This window comes from Buteo buteo, chromosome 4, assembly GCF_964188355.1.
Source record: "Buteo buteo chromosome 4, bButBut1.hap1.1, whole genome shotgun sequence".
NCBI lineage: Eukaryota > Metazoa > Chordata > Aves > Accipitriformes > Accipitridae > Buteo > Buteo buteo.
In genome coordinates, this window is record NC_134174.1 from 64,883,323 (window position 1) to 64,903,083 (window position 19,761).

General features: G+C 42.2%; 2 protein-coding genes across 9 annotated transcripts in view; both read left to right on the forward strand.

The window, feature by feature from the left end:
* The window catches only part of PLEKHA1 (pleckstrin homology domain containing A1), a 41,092-nt gene extending 35,521 nt beyond the window's left edge, over positions 1 to 5,571 (forward strand). For 3 of the 8 annotated variants that reach the window (XM_075026549.1, XM_075026553.1, XM_075026550.1), the window contains exons 12-13: positions 894 to 934; positions 3,075 to 5,571. In XM_075026549.1, the coding sequence (XP_074882650.1) occupies positions 894 to 934; positions 3,075 to 3,404 (371 nt within the window). In that variant the 3' untranslated portion in view covers positions 3,405 to 5,571. Of the gene's footprint in view, positions 1 to 893; positions 965 to 3,074 lie in introns of all 8 variants that reach the window. The other 5 variants (XM_075026556.1, XM_075026551.1, XM_075026552.1 and 2 more) reach the window with 4 other exon arrangements.
* A 7,682-nt stretch (positions 5,572 to 13,253) lies between these two features.
* Positions 13,254 to 19,761, forward strand: part of HTRA1 (HtrA serine peptidase 1) — a 34,059-nt gene continuing 27,551 nt past the window's right edge. The window contains exon 1 of the mRNA XM_075026557.1: positions 13,254 to 13,769. Within this exon, the coding sequence (XP_074882658.1) occupies positions 13,313 to 13,769 (457 nt within the window). The 5' untranslated portion in view covers positions 13,254 to 13,312. The remainder of the gene's footprint in view (positions 13,770 to 19,761) is intronic.

A 19,761-nucleotide genomic window follows, 5' to 3' on the forward strand; every position in this document is an offset into this window, starting at 1 on the left:
ACCTAGGAAAAAAAAAATATCTTGAGTTCAGTGTGATCTTTGTCACTACTACTAGTTTGGGAGTAAAGTTGAAACTTTCTAATTCCTGCGAGGTATTCCTGATAATTGCTGAATTTTGCAATCAAATGACAATATCCTGATTTGTTTTTAACAGCTCTTAGCTACTAAATTGTCATTCTCTGTTGTTGGTAATTTATTCTATTGCAGATATAGATTCAAATTTAAAGTAACTTCTCTAAGAGATCTCTGCTCGCATGAATTAGTTTTTGCTGTTGGAAACGTAGTGTGAACACCATCTAGCATTACTGAACTGAGGCACTGTGACAAATCTTAATATTTGTGAAGCCATGTGGATGCTAACATTTCATACATACTTGCATTTCAACTGTATTAGATGTTCAGTACAAAGTACATTAACCTGTGAACAGTGAACGTTACTGTAGTGTCACAGTGTCTCCAAGTATGTCCAGATTTAACATGGAATACTTTACAGTTCAGATGTTGCAAGCTATGGTTTTCATTTTCTGGCTATGGGATGTTTTGTAATAAGCTGAATATATCATTACCCCCATAATCTGAAATCTGATAATTGAAATCTGGCTTTTGACTACACATTTGCATTGATACTGTGTTTCTGTTAATTCAATCTAAGCTCTCAATTATTTTTTGCAGCTGGGAGCTGCTTCACGCTTTTAAAAAATATTTCCTATTGGAAATTTTGTTTCTTTTTGGGGGAATGAAAATATGCAGATAACTCTTCCTTGTGTATGCTTTTTTTGTGGGGCTAACTGAGCAATCTAGCTATTACTGTCTGCATCACTTCTTTTTCCCCTCTCTTCTCTTCTTTCCCCAAGTATAGGTTACTCTAATCTTAGCTTTGCACTGTGTTCCAGATGCGGCAGGCCAGAAGGCTGTCGAATCCTTGTATACAGAGGTATACATCACGAACTGGTGAATGCAGCACGTATGTGGGCTCTCATGTAAACTTGCCTTCTTAACGGAGGGCTAGGACTAGAGACTAATTTGCACTATAAAAACTAAAAATAATGCTACCTGTTGCCATTACCATTACTGAAAACTAACTCATAAATTGTATCATTCACTTACAGGTTTGCACTGTTTTTTCTTACTTTTAAAATAATTGGAAATTAAAAATGGCAAAAACATGTATTTATACTTCAAAGCATACTATATGTTTAAACATAAGTTATGTGATGTCATTTTAATAGGAAAGTATTAAACCTAATTTGCATGAGAGTTCATATTTCCATTTTACTTTACATTTTTTTGAAACTGCGCAAAAGCAAAATTAAATTTAAGCTACCCACAAACTAATACAGATGCGTGCACACAAAAAATGCACGTCGTAAGTCTAGTAATTGGAAGGATAATTTTGTAGCCTGATTTGCATGGCTTATAAGTCTCTGCATGAAATTATTAGTTCAAACGTAGAAGCATTATAATGTATAATCGGTATGCTGTTCAAAGCAGTACACCTTAGGAGTAATGCAGCAGCATAGTCTCTTAACTGTGAAATTACAGTCAGTGTGGGTAGTAAAATCTGAGCATCCTTCAGGTCAATTTAGCAAAAAGTTTATTATAGAGACCTTGTCCTAATAACCCTTATTTTTGTCCTATTTGTTCAACTAAAATTATTAATAATAAGAATAGTAGGGAAATCACTGAATCATATGTTCTCCTAAATCAAATATTTTTCTTAAAGTGGAGTATCAGGTCAAGTATGAAATAAGGCAATGTAAAAAATGTGAAACGCTTCACTGAGATTGAGCACAAAACTGAAGTCCAAAAAAAGTTGCACAGCTCCTTCACCCAATTATATTAGTTAATTTACAAAAAGAAATACAGTAGTACTTGGCGGAATCCATTATGATTAAATTTATGAATGCATGTCATAGCATTCGAAAAGAAACTTGGAAAACTGCTGTGAAGAAATAAGTGTTTCATTTAAGATGTATATTTGCATCTTGGACACACATCTGTGATGGTTTTTTCACTAACAAATGTGCTTGAAAAGTGACTTGATTTGTGTATGCACATGGGTTCGCAGATTTCTTTAGTTCACGTACTAACACTGGTGATGGCAGAAGTGGCAGCAGCTGCAGCTCCTAATGCATGCAGAGGGAAGTATTCACTGCATCATCGCACATCATTTTGATCATATCATTTAACACTGTATCCAGCGCTGGTTTAGATATCCTTAGGTATGTGAGACATCCTTACAGAGCTGATAGATACAATGAAGAACCTGAGGAATTTTTTGTTTGGGAGATACAGCTGGAGGTCAGGGAGCATATCCTAGGACATCTAAAATGGCACTCTGTGCCTATGCTTTAGACATCTAAATAATTCCTAGGTAGTCTGGGAACTTCTTTCTATCACTAAGTAAATGGTGGAAGATAACTTTCACAGTGTCAATCTAATAGAGTTATGTAAAGGTCAACAGAATGGCAGTTAATAATAAACACAAGAAAATAACTTGACAATTAGAAGGAATAGCTTAAAGATCAGTTTCCATTAACTTTGGAAATTATTACATAGTCTTGATAGCATAAAATAGTTACTATTTTTGTTTGGTCCCTGGAACAATTTGGGAGATTGGTACCCCAAGAAGAGGGAACTGTAACATGTGCATTACTTCAGGATTTAGGATAAGAGTGCCTGATGTATATGAATACCTTTGAATACATTTTTCTCTTGGAAAGATGTCACTTTCAATGGCCTTTAAAGTGTTATCTTCAAAAGGTTACTTAGCATCTTAGTAAAATGAGAAGCCTCAATTTGCTGGACTATATTACAAAGTCTAAAGAGACGCTGAGCTTGATTTGAGAAATTTAATTTCCTCAAATGAAGAAACTGATGTTGCTGTCACATACTGCTGTAAGCTCACATTTAATAATACACCACCTTGAGAAAGCACCTGCCTCCTGCTGCTGTGGCTGATGCTTTGCTTTGTGTATTTTCTGCCTTGAATTTTTTTTCTGAGTGAAATCTGAAATTGCATCTTTCCAACATGACGTCAGTTACTTCTTCTGACATGTGCTCTTCTTTTCCAGGAGCATACCGAGTCTTCTTCCGAACTCAACCATGCTCTCCGTTCTGCCGTCCCAGCCCCAGCCACCTCACATTCCACAGCCACTCACGGCAGCCCTCTGGTCCCAAACCCTCACGCCAAATACCCTGCCTTGGAGAAGCGAGGATTTCACGAATCTTTTACCAAGGCCAAGCCAGGGAGCTACAAGATCCAGGTTGTCGCTCCAAGAGAATCAGCTCCCAAAGTGACTGAACGGGGCCTCTTGGAACCCCAAAGTAAAAATGGCACTCAGGAACAGGATCCTGGCCTTGTGGATCTGGATGATGCAAGCCTTCCAGTTAGTGATGTGTAGTGATGGAAGTGTTTGGAGAATGATCCATTTGTTCGGTCCTCTGATTTCCTTGCTCGGACTTTTAACCAAAGAAAATTATAGGAAATGAGAACAAAAAACCGGAACACTGATTTTTATATATGTGTGTGTGTGTGTTTCTGCGCACACATGTGTATATATAATGTGTTTGTATATTGCCTTTCAGCTGAGGGTCAGAAATGGACCTTATGCGTTTTCTCAAAGCCTGACAGTAAATCACTTACTAGGGAGGGGCCAAACTGCACAATTTAGGGGGAAAAAAAAAAAAGACAAAAACAAAAAAGTACTTCTGCAAGTAAGCAAGGTACCAGCAATTTGTCATTCCTAATCTGGCAAATTTACTAAATTTACAACTAATGTTATATTGTGGAGAACTTACTGCCAACAAATGTGATTATTTAATTTCATTTTGAACTACAGTAAGATTTTAGGCATAGATGAGAATTGTTTCTCTCCACAACTTTCAGATACCAGGAAATGCAGAAAATGTTTCTTCTGTTCTTTAGGATCAACAGTGTCAACTGATTTGTTATCAGAACAAGAATTCTGAACTCCCTTGGAATTCTAATTATGGTGCTGTAAAATTTCCACTAAAATAATATTTTGAATAGTCAGCCTATTTTTGATGCACTCCTAAAGGTGGGTTATAACTTTTTGCACATTTGGATTTTAATGGGCTGCATGTAATGGTGTTTTGGAGGGGGGAGAAGAGAAATTGGACTTTCAAATTTGGACACTTTAGATCTTTTGAACCAAGTAAGGGTTTATATTGTGTTACATTAGGCTTTGCAGCAATCTTTTTTTTAAATGTCTAAACGTATCGTTTGATTACTGTTTTGAGAATGGTTTTCTTATCAGTGCTTTGTGAACAGTTCTTGTTTCTATATTGATCAGTGGAAGACCTCCTCGTTTAGTCTTGTCATTATTGGTACTGAACTGTTCATAGTCATGCAATTGTGGCCTATAACTTTTGGTGCACTAATAATCTTAAGTGCCTGTGTTTTTTCTCACATTGTTGAAACACTTTTGAATTAGTTATGTACACAAACCATTCTTAATGGTTTTGAACGTTGGCTTGGAGTTGTTCTGAATAGCGTAGTTCGAAACAGCTATTTAAAATAGAAGACTTATGCTAGGGATACCAGTGTTCTGGTATTGCACCTACTAGCTGTGCAATATGTTTTTAAAAAATGAATAGTTGTTTGTGTACACTGTGTTATGGGGCTTCAGTAATGCAAATGAAAACCTTTACATTTCAAGTATTGGATTAGATTGTGTACTTTTCATCATTTTTTAAAAATGTTTGCTTTAATCAAGACCCCACAAATATCTCATGATGCTGCTTATTGTTATTCAGATTGTCCAGCTTTGCGATACTTTTTTTTTGTCTACTGGAACCTAAGATAGATACCGTACAAGTCCATCTTCTCTCCAACTTCCAAACTGACTTCCTGCTTGAGAGATATGGATGGCTTTACCACAATAATTTGTTGATCCAAGGATAGAATAATTGGTGTCACATAAGAATGAGATACCATCTAATTTCAAAACTTTAAATTATATCAGCACCTTTTTTTTTTAATCCATAAGCTAACTAACCACTGTCTAAGGCAGTGGTGTTTGTAAATTACTGGTTTTGTTTGACTCTTTAGATATATGTGAAAACTACCACAGAATTGGAAGTTACTGTAAATGTCTGTACTAGTATTGTAGGTTTTAACTTCTATAAAGATAAAACAATAGCTCTTTAAAAGCTTATTTTTTCATAAATACATTCTGTGTGGAAGACACTTTGCATTGAAATATTTTTACTGTAGTCTAACATCTGAAATCACTTGCTCTGGTACAGCTTTCACACTGCATGTTCATTTTATTATATTTTGGTATTGGCAATTTTACACATTGGGTGGAGGTAAAGCAGCTCCATTATGGGACTTACAAAAAGAGGAAAAAAAAAAAAAGAAAAAAGAAAAGAACTACTGTTGTAGTTCAGTAGCACAGGGAAATATTTGTGGTTGGTAATTGTCAGGGTCTCCTATTTATCAGTACTTTTATAAATCTATGAAAATTGTTAAATTATTTTAGAAACAGTGCTGTAAATATGTCACATTTAAATTGTCAATAAATCAGTTTGGGTAACTTAAAATAACATCTGACTGAGTTTCCTTGCACCATGTTAAATATTTTATCAGAACAATATATTCCTTTTTAGCATGTAAGAGGTCAGATTATCTTTTATCCAGCTCTAACGTCTTCTTAATTCTTCAAATCTGATCAGATTGTGTAGCCTAAGAAAGAAATTTAACAGAATGAGCTGTCTTTCTTTTACTGTTCTCAGTTTCTTCTGTGGAATTTTTACATGTTATGCAAGGGAAATCGATCAGGTTTCTTTTGCATCAATGGAAGGGAAGAGGTGATGCATAGTAATGTCAAGTTAACCATTTGGAAACACAGGCACCATCTGAAAGGGTAAAAAAAACACCCCAGGAGGACAAAATGTAACATGCGCTCTTCTGGTTTTATACTATTGCATAAGAAAGGTTCTCCCTCACAAATGCTTTCCTGAAATAATGGCACCTATATGACATCTGGAAGCACCTCACTGTCTGTATGGTAGACAGTGTGACGTCATCACACTTGAGTGACTGCATTTCTCAAGTCCGTTTTTCCCTTTTGTGAAGCAGCACGTTTAATCAGTCTGTCTCAACGGGATGCAAGCTTCAGATAAAGAACAGTAATTGAATAAGGTATTTTATATAGGCTGTACACAGTTACCCAAATTCCAGTTTGACTGCGACATCTTCTGACTGAATTATTCCAGGTATGTACACATCTCCAGTTAAACTAGTATCAAAATGTGCATGCCGTTGGCCCCAACTTTTTACTCTGTAACATATGACTTCTAGAGGAGTCACTGCACTGAGTGTCTTGAAGCTTCCATTTTAACCAGTTGCACCACAGGCCAGAGTTAGTATGAAATGTGTATACAGTTATACCTTTGGTAGCCCATCTCCATTTAAACTAGACATTTTCAGTTTTATCCTAACTCACTAAGTTTCAAAAGCAGCCCAATTGCGGCAGTATGGAGTTGAAGTTTCAGTAAGGTCCTTGGCACGCCAAGTTAGATACTAATCCATGTACAGCAATACAGTTTATTCTTCCTAGTAATAAATGTGAGAATAAAATGCAATTACTGGCTGGAACTCAAACTCATTTAAAGGAGCTGAAAATACCATTTCTAGTTCTATCTTACCGCATGCATCTCTGCTCTTTAGCTTTCCACTTTTTGATCCTCTAATTATTTTCCTAAAAATCTTAGTTACCTTTCCCAGCCAGTTGAGACCTGAACTGTGGTCACTGAAATGACCTGGGTGCTCTGTCTTACTCCCTGCTGTCTTGCATGTTTTCATTTGCTGTGTGCTTGCTGTTGCCCCTTTACTGAAGAGGGGATTGAGTTATTCTTTATGGTTATAGATTTAAACCCACTGTGTTAGAGTAAGAAATTTACAGAAATTTTAACTGCTAATTCTGCAGTCCACGTGCCTGAAGGTAACTGCCAAAGGGCAGAACATAGTTAATAAACTGGTACGTGCCTTAACCTCATGGAATAACAGGATGTCAGCACCACCTAGAGGTCGTGCTGTAGCTTTAAAACTTACTCAAGTCAGGCATTTACCTTTAAAGCATATTTCTGAATCTTAAAAATCCATCCTGAAACTGCAGTTTTTAAGTCACAGGACTACTCAAAGTTGGGTTGTTTGTTTGGTTGTTTTTTTAAACTCTTGCTCCTTGTAAGCTTTGAATAACAGTGGCAGCAAATTGGTTGAAGACAAAACCAAACATCCCTTTCTCCCTGCAGCTTTTGTTTACAATACTGATTTACTCCTGAGGAAGCTATGATGTTATAAGAAAAAAATGAATAATCTGTTAGCTTGTCCAGTGAATAATGAAAGCGTGAAGCTTCTCGTGATGCTACTGACTGTGGAAAGCAATTGCAGGCAATCAGAGGATAGTAAAAAATAGTTGAAACGGAAGAAATGGAGGAACTGATACTTTGTAGTATGAAAATTCTCCAAAGTAGCAAAACTCAAATCCCAGCATTAACAAAATAAATCAATGACATTTCTGATGTTTTCCTATGATAAACCAGTACAAGAGAAACCTATTGCTAATAGCTAGATAGTAATTCAGTCTCATAAGAGTAGCCTTTTTTGAATGAGAAACAAGTATCTATGTGTATATATGTATGTTAGATGATTGTATAAAATGTGCAGGCTGAAAACATTAATTATTGCTTGAAAGACGTGCCTATGTCTAGCAGTGGAAGGCAGTAACTTTCTGTACTAAGAGGTCTGGAGCTGAGCTAGCTGACTTTCAATTACCGCAGTTTAAAATTTCTGGAACGTACCTGGGAAACTGGTTATCTAGAGCAATGCAGCTAGTCAGAAGGACCTTTAAAATATCTCATGGGAGTACAGACTCTTCAACTACTGGACTGGAAAGGAACTGTTTCTGCTTTTGGTAGGCAAAGTAATTTAAGACAAAGAGTTTGGAGGTAGAGCAGGGTAATTGGGTCTACAGTTTGAAGGGGACCAAACCAGTTTGAAACTTTGTTCTTTACTAACTGAGCTGCCATTTTAATAATTTTACATTTTGACTTTGAGGTTTTGCAATTGCATATATATGTTCAGAAGTCAAAATTCTATACAGAAATGAGTTAAAAGTGCATGTGGCATCACAGAGTATCGCCTGTCATAAAAATGGCTGTATTAGTAGAAAATGTTGATATTCAAAGGCTAATTTTTTTAGGCTTTATAGGAAGTCTGTATTATAATGGATGGAGAAATTGGTGAGCACACCAAAAAGGTGCATTCTGAAGGTGTGGGTCAGAAATATTACTGTTCTTATAAAGATTCCATATTAATCTGAGGTGGGGGAGAGGGAAGAAATGAAAGAAGGGGAAATTTGGCCAGAGCATTTTTAGTCTACAAGTTAAAATGAAATAAAAAAACAGAAGCTTTCTGTGCTATGTATAGTTTTACCTTTTATCAGGTTTATTTAGTATCTTCATCTGTATTTTGGACCACAATCTACGTAACTATTTGATGCTCCAAGCCAGTAAGCTGCTAAAAGTGCTTCTGAGATCTTCCATTGAAGTAATGAAGGCTACTATCTGGAAAAATTAAGTGTTGAGTCCTATTCTAAACTGAATCATGTCCCAAATGTCTGCCTTGTTTTCTCACTTCAGATTTTTCTGTGCAACCTCTCTGAGAAAAAGAACCTGGTACTCATTTGTAAAGGCACTGTGTAATGGTGTAGTAGTAGTCGAATATTGCTCTTCAAAGTGGTACCTTTGACACTGTAATTAGGGATTTACATTTAAAACGACACTGTAATTTTGCATATCTATGCATAGTGAACACATCTTTTAAGAATTTAAACCACTCTGTTGGACTACATTCCTGATGCCCCCATTCTCCTGATGATAACTAAGTGCATCAGGACACCTAAGTAATATCTTTTCTCAACAGGTGGGTGTCAGCTGCATGTTTTCATAGCAGTGCATTTGTTTTCTATAAATTAAGTAATTTATGAAGCTTCAACACTTGTTTTACAGTCCCTGCCTGTAGTGTAATATTTGTACTCCTAGTTGTAGGATTGCCCTCTGACATCGAGGGAAAAAAAACATGTGTATACAAATACATATTTAATTTGTTCAGATTAGCAATTGTTTCTTGGGGCAGTTGCTTGGTTTCCTGTGAGACTTTACAGAAGACACCCTGATCATTCATTTATTTTGTAAATTATGCCAGCAGCTATGCTTGTCAAGCACCAGGGCTGAATTCACATCTGGAAAAGAGTATGTAGTTTTAAACTCCCTGGTTTGCAGCCATTCTCTTTCAAAGTAATGGCACTTTTTCTGTATGTAGCGATGAATCCAGCATATGTTTTTTAAAAGCTTTTATTTTTTAATTTAAAAAAAAGTAAATATTTGTTTAACCAAACAGAGAAGTCCTGCAAAGTAGAGAAGTCCTGGGGTTTTGGGAGGTGGGGTAAGGGGTGTTACACCCTGGCCAAAAGTATTTAGGACAGCATAAATTTTCCCCTAGAAAATCTGGGAGAAAGCCATTAATGAACGAAGCAAAATGATAACGCAGTCATAATAAACCTAGAAAAGCTTCCTGCGAAGTCCAAGCTGTTTAAGTTTGCTCAGAATATAGGCATTCTGGTCATCTCAAACTTCCTCAATCCCCTTTTCTGGCCAGGACCCTTCTAGCCCCAGACTGTAACGTTAACCCCTTTTTCTCCTGCCAACTGTACTCTTTTTTTTTTTCCCATCCTTTACTTGCTCCTTGCTTCCCACCCTTCCCAGGTGTGCCCAGGTGCTTACTCCAAAGCCACCTCCTCGGCACCCCCCTTGTGTGGTAGCAACGTAAGAAAGGAAACCACTGGAGGTAGCAGTTCTTAACACAAGGTGTTTTGCTGCTTTCTGAAACTGAAATTTCAAAGGCAGTAAATGATACATCTTGGGTGATGTGGCGAACATCTTTACGGGCATCCAGGAAAACTTGTTTTCGTAATAGGTAATATAAAGCATACGGTCACGCTGCAGGAAAGGCTGATCTCTTCTGTCCTGACCCCTACTGAGAGCAGGGCTGAGGCTGAATGTCGGGGCAAATTCTGGATCGCTGACAGCAGTGGCCAAACTTTCATACTTCAGGAGAATTTGTAGCATGTGATCTCTAGATGCAGCCTCCTATCATCGAGTTCCCTTTGAAAAGTAGGAGATGAAATATTTTACTAGTAAGTCTCTCAAGTGTAAGTATTTTTCAGACCACAGTTTTGGTGTCTCTGAGTATTGATAAATGTCTGCTGGTGTGGATAGCCGTTCTGTGTGGAAACCTTACGATGGGGGAGAAATTATTTCTGGGTTCACAGCGCCTTTCAGGTGTAACACACTTCTACGCATATTAGATGGGTAATTAACAAATATATTTGTCGGTAAATTATGAAACCCTCAAAGACTTATCTCAGTTATTCTGGAAAGTGAGGTGTTTATTTTCAGTTGTGTGTTCACCCATGTGAAACCTATAAAATTTGTATTATAAAAAAAATTATATTTTAATACTCAGATCAAGATTCACATCCTTACCTGGTTTAAGAAACAAAAAACATAACAGCAGAAGGTCCTCAATACTAGCCTCTGCTAATTAATTAGAAGTCAACTGAACTGCTAATTGATGGTTTTCACTTAAGACCTTGGGATATATTTTATTTCCTTTACAGTGTTTAACTCTTGTCTGTCTAACAACAAATGTACTTCCCTTTTCTGTTCTGTTTATTTAAGAAAAAATATTGGCTAGTGTATCACAGGTCTTTAGCAGTCTGTCAAAGAGGTTGAAGCTGATAGTGCTGGGTGATTTGTGCAAAAAAAAAATCATCCATCACAGAAAAGATAAATATACTTTCAAGCTTCTGTGCAAGAACACGATAAACTTGTAGTAGTTCTTGAAGTAGTTATATATGTAGCTGAAGATTTGCAAACTTTATAAGATGAACAGTTAAGTAACCACTTTATACTTTCATGGATTAGTAACTCCTTTCTTGAGGCAAGGATGCATTTACTTTATTTAGATTTTGAACTAGGGTACTGACTTACTAAATTATAACTATTCCAAGGGGGGTTCTGTCAACAGGGCTTTTGTTAATCTATTTTGAGCCTCTCTTCATGCCTTGCCTTTGCTCCCTAGAATGACCGATGTCAAAGGATACCAAGCTAAAAAAAGACACAAACATCCATGGAGAGAGGAAGACTGAACAAGGAGCTTTCCCACTACCTGTGATTTTTTTCCTACCTACGGAGATAAGGCTCCAATGGCTTCAAACAGTAAGTTATCTGACAAAGGCAATGTGATAGAAAAGCAGATAGCCTTTCTGGGCGGGGTAGGATTAAACCCCACAGTGATTCACTGGTCTTTGAATATTTTGCTTCTGCTTCTAAATAGGACCTTATAAGATCTTTTCTGAACCTATATATATTTTTTTCCTATAAATTATTCATCTTTCCTTAAAGACTTGTCTTTTTTAAAAGGGGGAAAAAAACCCCAAAACCCCAAAGCTTATTAAAAGTAGCCAATAAATAATGGATAAACAATAAATAATTTGGAAACACTACCATGGTATCTATCCATATTTTCATATATATATCTCTCTCTCTATACGCACACACACATATTTTAAAAATATTTAAAATTGTAAACATTTTTGAGCTTTTTCTTAGACTTTTTAACACTGTAATGATTTTAATACTAAGGAATTTTTGCTGTGAGTTGTTCCAGATTACTGCTTTACTATTTTGGTCACTTCAGAAGTGAAGTAATTCTCCTGAAATCTCTTTTCTTGCACAGCATAGGAGTTACTGGAAAACAGCAGATGTAAGGGGTTGGTACTGGAGCTTTTACTGGCAACGTTGGAGTCTATGTGGTTTTCTACCCTCAGGTACTGAACGAAGCAGTTGAGTAAGTTTTGCACATTTGTGGGTTTGTGGTCACAGTTTGATAAGATTTTATATTGTTCCCTGGAACAATTAGGTTTGAATTCTGACACTTGGGATGCTGCGCTTCCACCTGCTTGGGTGGCTCTAAGATTATTCCACTTTTTGTAGGGGAAAAGACCTTGTATCCTTCTGTATTAATGTAGTTGCTGGCACCCTCAGTTTCTTAGTCGCAGCTCATCTTAACAGTTAACAGCATTTCATCTTGCCTAATGGTTTGTAATGTTCGTTAGGCCCTTGGTTATCGGGTGCCTGATAAAGATACACTTAAATAACTACAGGTTGGTAGTCTGTTCAAAAGTTTAATCGGCTCACAATTGAAAAATCGGCCGTGCTCGATTTCCAGCTATTAGTTCTTGTTATACCTTTCCCTACTAGCTTTGGAAATAATGTCCTTTTCTCTAGGAAGGTGCTTGTGTGTGATTAAACTGCCTTGTGCGCGCTAAAAGAGCATATGGCGAGAAGGCCTCTGTCTATAGGTTCTGGCCGTTGCACAGCTGCCAAATTGGATCAGCTTTTTTTTTTTTTTTTTTTTCTCTGCCGGCTGATTAACCTTCTGCTAATTGCTAGCACCCACCTTGCCCTGAGGCTCCGAGAACCTCCGGAGCAGCGAAGGGGGCGAGCAGAAGCGACCGGGTAGGAGCTGCCTTCCTCCTCCTCCTCCTCCTCCTCCTCCTCCCGGGGCCGGGAACCTCTCAGCCCGCCGCCGGCGGGAGTACCGGGCGTTCCCGGCGGGGGATGCCCTGCATTTGCATACATTTGCATGGACCGTTTCACTTTTCCTACCGGGGGACCGGCTGGCGGCCCTGCCCTCCTTATCTGCTCTTCCACCCTCCTTCTTATCAGCCAGAGAAATCACCGGCCCTTCCTTTTTTGGATGCCCCTTCCCGTAATTCCTGAGGTGGGGAAGAGTGCTCAACCCCCCCCCCACCCTCGTTAGCCGCGGAAAGGGGGATAAGTTTTAACATTTCCCTTCAATTTTCCCCAAAAAGGCGAGGGGGGGGGGGGGCGAGAATGGGTCTGGCTGCCGGGCGTGGGGGATGTCACAGCCCCGGGGGGTGGTGTGTCACGACCGGGGAGGGGTGTCACGACCTGGGGGGGTTGTGTTACGGCCCGGGGTGGGTGTCCCGGCCCCCGGGGGGGTGTCCCGGCCCCGGTTGGGGGTGTCAGGGCCCGGGGGAGGCCGTTCCCGCCGCCCCGCCCCGCCGCCCGCCCCTCACGTCCCGTCCCGTCCCCCCCCCCCCCTCCTTCTCCTCACGGCTAAAAGCCGCCCGCCCGCCTCTTCGCCCTCACCGGCCCCGCTCCTCACCTCGCCTCAGGCTCTCTCCCCGCCGCCATGCCGCTGTGGGGCTGGAGCCTGCTGCTGGCGGCCCTGCTGCCCGCCGCCTCCAGAGCCGCCCCGCCGCTTCCCGCCTGCCCGGAGCGCTGCGAACGGTCCCGCTGCCCTCCTCTGCCCTCCTCCTGCCCCGGCGGTGCCGTGCTGGACGCCTGCGGTTGTTGCCGCGTCTGCGGGGCTGAGGAGGGCGAACCCTGCGGCGGGCCCGGCGGCGGGGGGGGACCGCCTTGCGGCGAGGGGCTTCAGTGCGTCGTAACCCCCGGCGGCGTGCCGGCTTCGGCTACCGTCCGCAAACGGGCGGCCGCCGGGCGCTGCCTGTGCTCCAGCAGCGAGCCGGTTTGCGGGAGCGACGCCGTGACCTACGCCAGCCCTTGCCAGCTGCGGGCCGCCAGCCGCCGCGCCGAGCGGCTCCGGCAGCCGCCCGTCATCGCCATCCAGCGCGGAGCCTGCGGGCAGGGTAAGGGGGCAGGCCGGACTCGGGGGGGGGGGGGGGCTGGGGGGGTTGCGTGGGGTCCCGGCCCCCGGGGTTTGGTCCCATCGTCCCGGGTGAGGACCCTCGGTTCGGGGTTTTTCCCCCCCACCACCCCGGTGCGTCCTTTTTCGGGAGAGGGGAAGGGAGCGAACAGCTCCCGGTTGGTGAGGACCAAAAAAAAAAAAAAAAAAAAAAAAAAACACAAAAGGGCTGGCTTTGGCTCCGGTTTGGTATTCCGAGTCCAGTGAGAAAGTAGAGCAAGAATGCGCTGTTTGTCTTCGGCTGCCGAGCGGACAGGGGAAAAACAGCCCTATAGCCAACTTTAAAAACTCCCTCCCCCCCCAGAGAACCCGTGCAAAGTCGGGGGGGGAACTGGTTTCAAAGCTCCAGAATCCCGTAGGGACCAGGACCCGGGTCCGGCAAAGTTTGGAGAAATATTTGAGCGCGCTCCCTCCCACCCAGGCGCTTTGTCACGGAGAAATGCCCCGGGAAATAAAGCCAGGAATGTAAGAAGCTGTTAAAACCCGATGGCAGCAAATGAGCGCGGCGTGTCCGTGTCGGCAGAGCAGGCAGCTGGCCGCCTTTGCCCGTTTTAGCAGATGCGCTCTGATTATTAATAATAGATTCGCTGGAGAGGGGGATGCTTGTAACTGAACAGCGTGTTCAGCTGACTTTGGGGTTTGTTTGGGTTTTGGTGAGGTTTTTTTTTTGGAGGAGGAGGAGGATGGGAGTGGCCGTCGAGAGGTAACAATATAGCTAGTACTATTTTTCCTTCAGTATTGTTATTATTATTTAGTTGTTTTGGTCGAGTCGGGCGTAACCGGAGTGTACTCGGAGCCGCAGGACGGATGCTAATTGTTTGTAAACCATGTAAAGACACATTGCTGGGTTATGAAACTGTGGCTCTGCAGATGGAGTTGCCGGAGCGAACAGCCCGCTGAAGTGTTCAGTCTTGCAGGAATGATGAGGGCGGGATGTGGCACCGCAAGGCAAAACCGTGCTGGGGGATGAACAGGGGATGACCTGTACAAGATGCAGCCCCTGACACAGGCTGGCTTAAACCTTCTAAGCTAAGGCTGCATATTGTTTCCAAGCCATTCGGCACGTTTAGGGGGTAATACGTAAAAATGAGCATGAATTAATCCTTTATTTCTGAAGTTAGTAGTAAGTCAGTGCTGTGTCACTGAGGATTGTGGGGTTTTTTGTTTAGGTTGTACCGTTTCTGCACTTCTTTCTTTGAAAGCAAATCTTTTTCTAGATCTAGTCGTCATCTCTCCAGCAGAAGAATATTCTGATGCATAGCGACTGCGTGTTCAGCTTGGGCAAAATACTGATTCTGCATTACAGATCAAACTTACAACTTTGGTATCGATACAATTGATTTTTTGTACTGCTGCTTTTCCCCTCAGTTTCAAAGCTGCGTTGTGCTCTGTGGAACATTGCTGGCATTTACTGATGTTGGAGACAATTAAAGCTTTCACGCTACAGCTTCCTGATCTCCAGTATAACATAATGCCTTGTGATTTTTATTCTTGGTTCACGAAACCAATACTGTTCTCTCAGTCTTCTCTGCTGAACATTTGCAGAATTCGGGCTGTGTTTGAGCTGGAGAGTAAAACGTGCCTCCGGTAGGTTGTACGGAAAATGCATAGGCTGCATATAGGTCTTGTATAGGAAAACTCCACTGTAGTGGATACATCATGTGTACATCCAGACAATCGTTTTGCCCTGTTGCACCTCTGGTTGGAATGATGCTTATTTTCTGTATTGCTAGGGACAAAAGGAAGGTGCTAGAGAAGCTGACCAGGAGCACATGTTTATCCCCGGACCAGAGCAAACATTGCTGAAAGCGAAGCTTTTTTTCATATGTAAAGAACCTAAAATAAAAAGAAATGGAGAGTAGGCTGTAAAGCGCTGTTCCCTGGAGGCAGACTGAACCACTGTTTTGAAAAGCCACCGCCTAATATGTGACTCCTTAGAGTCGTTAATTTTTAATTTTATTTTGAGTTCATTTCCAGGAGTGCTTTTGCTACCTAGAGATGGAGTTACCTTTGGTAAAATATTTTTATGCTTTCATAGCAACATATCTATATAAATCGGTGAATACAGTGTAACGGCCCAGGGAAAGTGTTTGGAAAGCACTTTGTTGTTGTTAAGTTTCACGTCGTTATAGTAGCTGGTCAAGTACGATATTGTGTATCTCAGATAAAGTAAAACTTTCTGTCTTTTTCAATTTTCATCCTCTACAGTCCACTCCCAGTGCTGCTTTTGTCCTTCAGTGATTCTCTGTGCATTTGTTCAAATACCGGGTGTGTTTATGAGAGGATGCTGGAGAAGCAGGGGAAGGTTGCTCTGGCTCCGCGTATGCATAAGGGGGATGTCTTTCTATGCAAAATGGGAATCGTGAGTCTTAAACTCAAGAAAAACTTCATACGCTTCAGAGCTTACTCTACCCTTGGCCCTGAACACTGGTGAGAAGGACGGGTGCTGGCAGGGTGCAGCCGTGTGGCACCCAGGTGCTGAGCTGGTCTCCTGCACCTTGGTGATGTGCTCCAGGGTGCAGGATTGTCCCGCAGCTCGCCCTGTGAGCCAGACACGCAGAAAGGACAAAACAGGCTCTGTTTGGAGAAACCCCAGGAGCAGCTAGGGGAGAGGGGGAAGCCCAGCTGTGGTTTTTAGCTGGGAAATAACATTGGTTAAACTAGTACGGTGAGCACACGGGATGGGAGCAGGGCTGAATCGCGCCCTGCTTGGGCTCACCTCTGTTGGAGTCAGGCGATGAGCAGGGTGACACACCGTGCGGTGGCTGATCGACCCCTTTCATTAGTGCTGTGTCCCCGTCTGGGGTGATGCGCCCTTTCCAGCTCTCCCCTCCTGCATAACCAGTAACCGGTGGTGAACCGGTGGCGTAACTGGTGGTACCCGTCCTGCCGCGGTGCTGGGCAGCCTCCCCGGGGTGCCCTGGGCAGATCTTCCCTCTGGCAGGTGATATAGCCCTGCTTTTCGTATCAAAACCTCTGGCAGATGAGCGCTTGCAGCACCAGCGAGCCGTTTCTGCACCAGCCTGGGCAGGGCTGCCGAGCTGCAGCTTTCACAAAAGAAATCTTCCCTTTCCGTGAAGGACGTGAGATATGTCGGTAGAAGGCATTTGGGCCTGCAAAGTGCGTGCCGGGGCAGTACGGCGTGGGTTGGTACTGATGAAAATACAAAGAAAGGAGGTGAACGTCCTCTGAGCAGAAACCATGACTGTGTAAAGAGCATCCCACACCCAGGAGTGAGGTCAGTGTGACGAGACCTCAATATTCTGTGTCATGAGGTTCAGTGTGCTGGGAGGATGTTTTCTTTTTTCTTCTGCAAATATGTTTTTGGTCCTCTTGAATCCCTCCTGCTGACCAAGGGAAGAAGTCTTGGGATGTTCAACACACAACTTAAACCAGCCTTCCTTCCCTTCCTCGCTTCCCCCGGCAGATGCTGGCAGGCGTTTTAGGACAGTGTGCCCTTCTCTCCACGTTGTGCTCTACACACTGTAAAATACAAACTAACCTGGATTTGTCCTTTCGCCTTTAACCAGACTAAAAATAACAAAGTTCCTCGTGGTTGCTCTGAGTTCCTGACTTTCCTCTGCCCCCTTTTGAACCGGATTTTTATGTTTTCATATTTTTATGAGGCTCACCATGTCTAATGTGGTATCCCAGTAACCTCAGCAGTCCTCAGCACGCTAGCATCTGTCACAGGTGGTTCATGCTTCTCTGTCACAGGCGTGCTCGCACCATGATGTCATATCTGGAGTTTGATGTGAGCTCTTCTGCTTTAGATTAAGCATTACTGCTTGCTTTGGGGGAAGGCAGAGGTGAGTTTAGGGGTAACTCTCAGTTCTGGAAAGGTGGGTATCACTAACAGATACAGGCTTTGCTATTTCTCTTCATCACATTATCATTTAATTGTTCCAGAGATGGAGGGGAGGGAAAAAAAAATAATCCATCCCTCAAACTCAGTTTCTTGCAGAATGGCTGACTTTGTATTTTGAAATGCACCAGGTGAAATTGCATCCAAGTGACTCTGCGTAATTATCTGGCAGAAGAGAAGGACCTCCGCGGTCAATAAACCATTTGTCATTGAGTCCTTTAAAAACAGCGTAAGAATGAGAGATCCATGCAGCAGAGGATGGGAGAGAGCAGTAGGTGGACCTGCCTGAATTCCTTTGGCTATAGTACAGATAGGGCTAACGGGCTGGCAGCACTAAGCCTTGCAGGAATGAATAATCAGGGCAGGAAGAAAAACTCAGCTGAGAAATCTGGGAAGGTCAGGAACCGAGCCAGGTATTTATCAAGAGGGAAGTTGATACTGTTGTTATGAACTAGGCTTTCAGCTGTTTCCCGAAAGATAACAACGGGCACGTGATGATGGTGAGTGCACTGAAGAAATGTTGGGAGACCTTCGCAGGTTACTTGGCATGTGTCGAGTCTGTTAAAAATGACCTGGGAGGACCAGGTGTTGAGGAACTGGATGCACAAATGAGCGCTCCGGTGCCGTTAATTTTTTTAACCTGCCTTCATGTCCCTCAGTTGCTGTGTTTGGGTGGTCTGAAAGTCATTATCTTCTGACTTTCCTCAGTCTCTTTTGCAGCAGCAGGAGAAGAGGAGGGAGGGAGGGAAGAGGCAGCTGAAGGCAATGGAAATAAAGAGCAACATATTTCCAGAAGAGAGCCAATCCCCAAGTGTGGGATTAAAAAGCGCTTCCAAAGCCAAGTATTCAGCTCTGAGAAGAGGGAACTGTAAGAAGTGGTTTGTCTGAAGAAGCTCACCTTTTCCCCTCCCCACATCTAGATTTCCTTCCCAGGGAGCCGGCAGTAATTCTGTGTAGTCTCTAGACTTCAAACAGTCAAGTCAGTAAATACAGATTTGGAACAAGGAAAGATTCAATCCTTTCATCTTCTGGGCTTTGAAATTTAAAGGTACCTGTGGACTGGACAGGAATACTTGAAGCTGTGAGTAAGCAGAAGGAGTCCTATTAAGTAGAGTTTGGATGTGATGGAGGCAGCCTATCCTGAGCAGTTAAAGGAAAGACTCTGCAGTCCAAGAAATAGGAGAAGCTGGAAAATATTTTTCAAATGTGAATTTACGTGCGCTTGGAGTGAAAGAAAGCAACGTTAGAAATAGAAACTGGGGTACTGTGGAACTTAACTTTTGTTGTAAATAAAGTCATTCCTCACTCCCATAAACTGCTGGGGCCTCTAGGATCCCTGGCTGGACTTGGCAGCAAGTCCCCACAGTGTTTATAACTGGGCCCAAATGAATATCTAGTATTATTTTGGAGGCTGTGTTCCGCATATAGAAAAAAAGAAAGACTTTATTTTGCCTTCTGGATACATACAGGTCATTGTGATTCCCAAATTGGTTCGCCTGCCTCAAAGAGAAGAATATGACTAAAAAGTAAGTTTCAACTCCCCTATATCAAAAGGCTATAAAAGAGTGCATCGATCTTATACTAACTGATGATGTTGACCTCCTATCTGTAGGTAACAGGAAGCACTTGTATCTTAAACTTGGAAGACAGAACACAGCTGACTAGTTATTTTCTTTTAAAGTTTAGTGAATTGAGAAGATCTTGGCTACCATATTTTAGTGACTGGAGATGAATTGGGCAGCCAGGTGGAGTAGCTCTTGAATTTCTGGGTTAATATCAGATACGCTGGTGTGCTGATAAGACAGAAGCACAAGGCTGGAAGCCAGTTGGGTTGTGCAATTTGTTGCGAGTGCTCTGCCCAGAGCTTGTTTCTAGAGACAAAAACCTGCGCACATGTAGGCACACACACTGCGGAAAAAAAACCACCATACGTGTGTGTAACGTGCAAGTAGATCCATTAGCCTCTGCTTTTATTGCACACTAACTCCGCAGGCTGGCACCAGGACAGTAGCTGGTCCTGTCTGTGCGAGCAGCAGCGTGTTAATGGCACCAGTGCTGGGGCTGTGCTGAG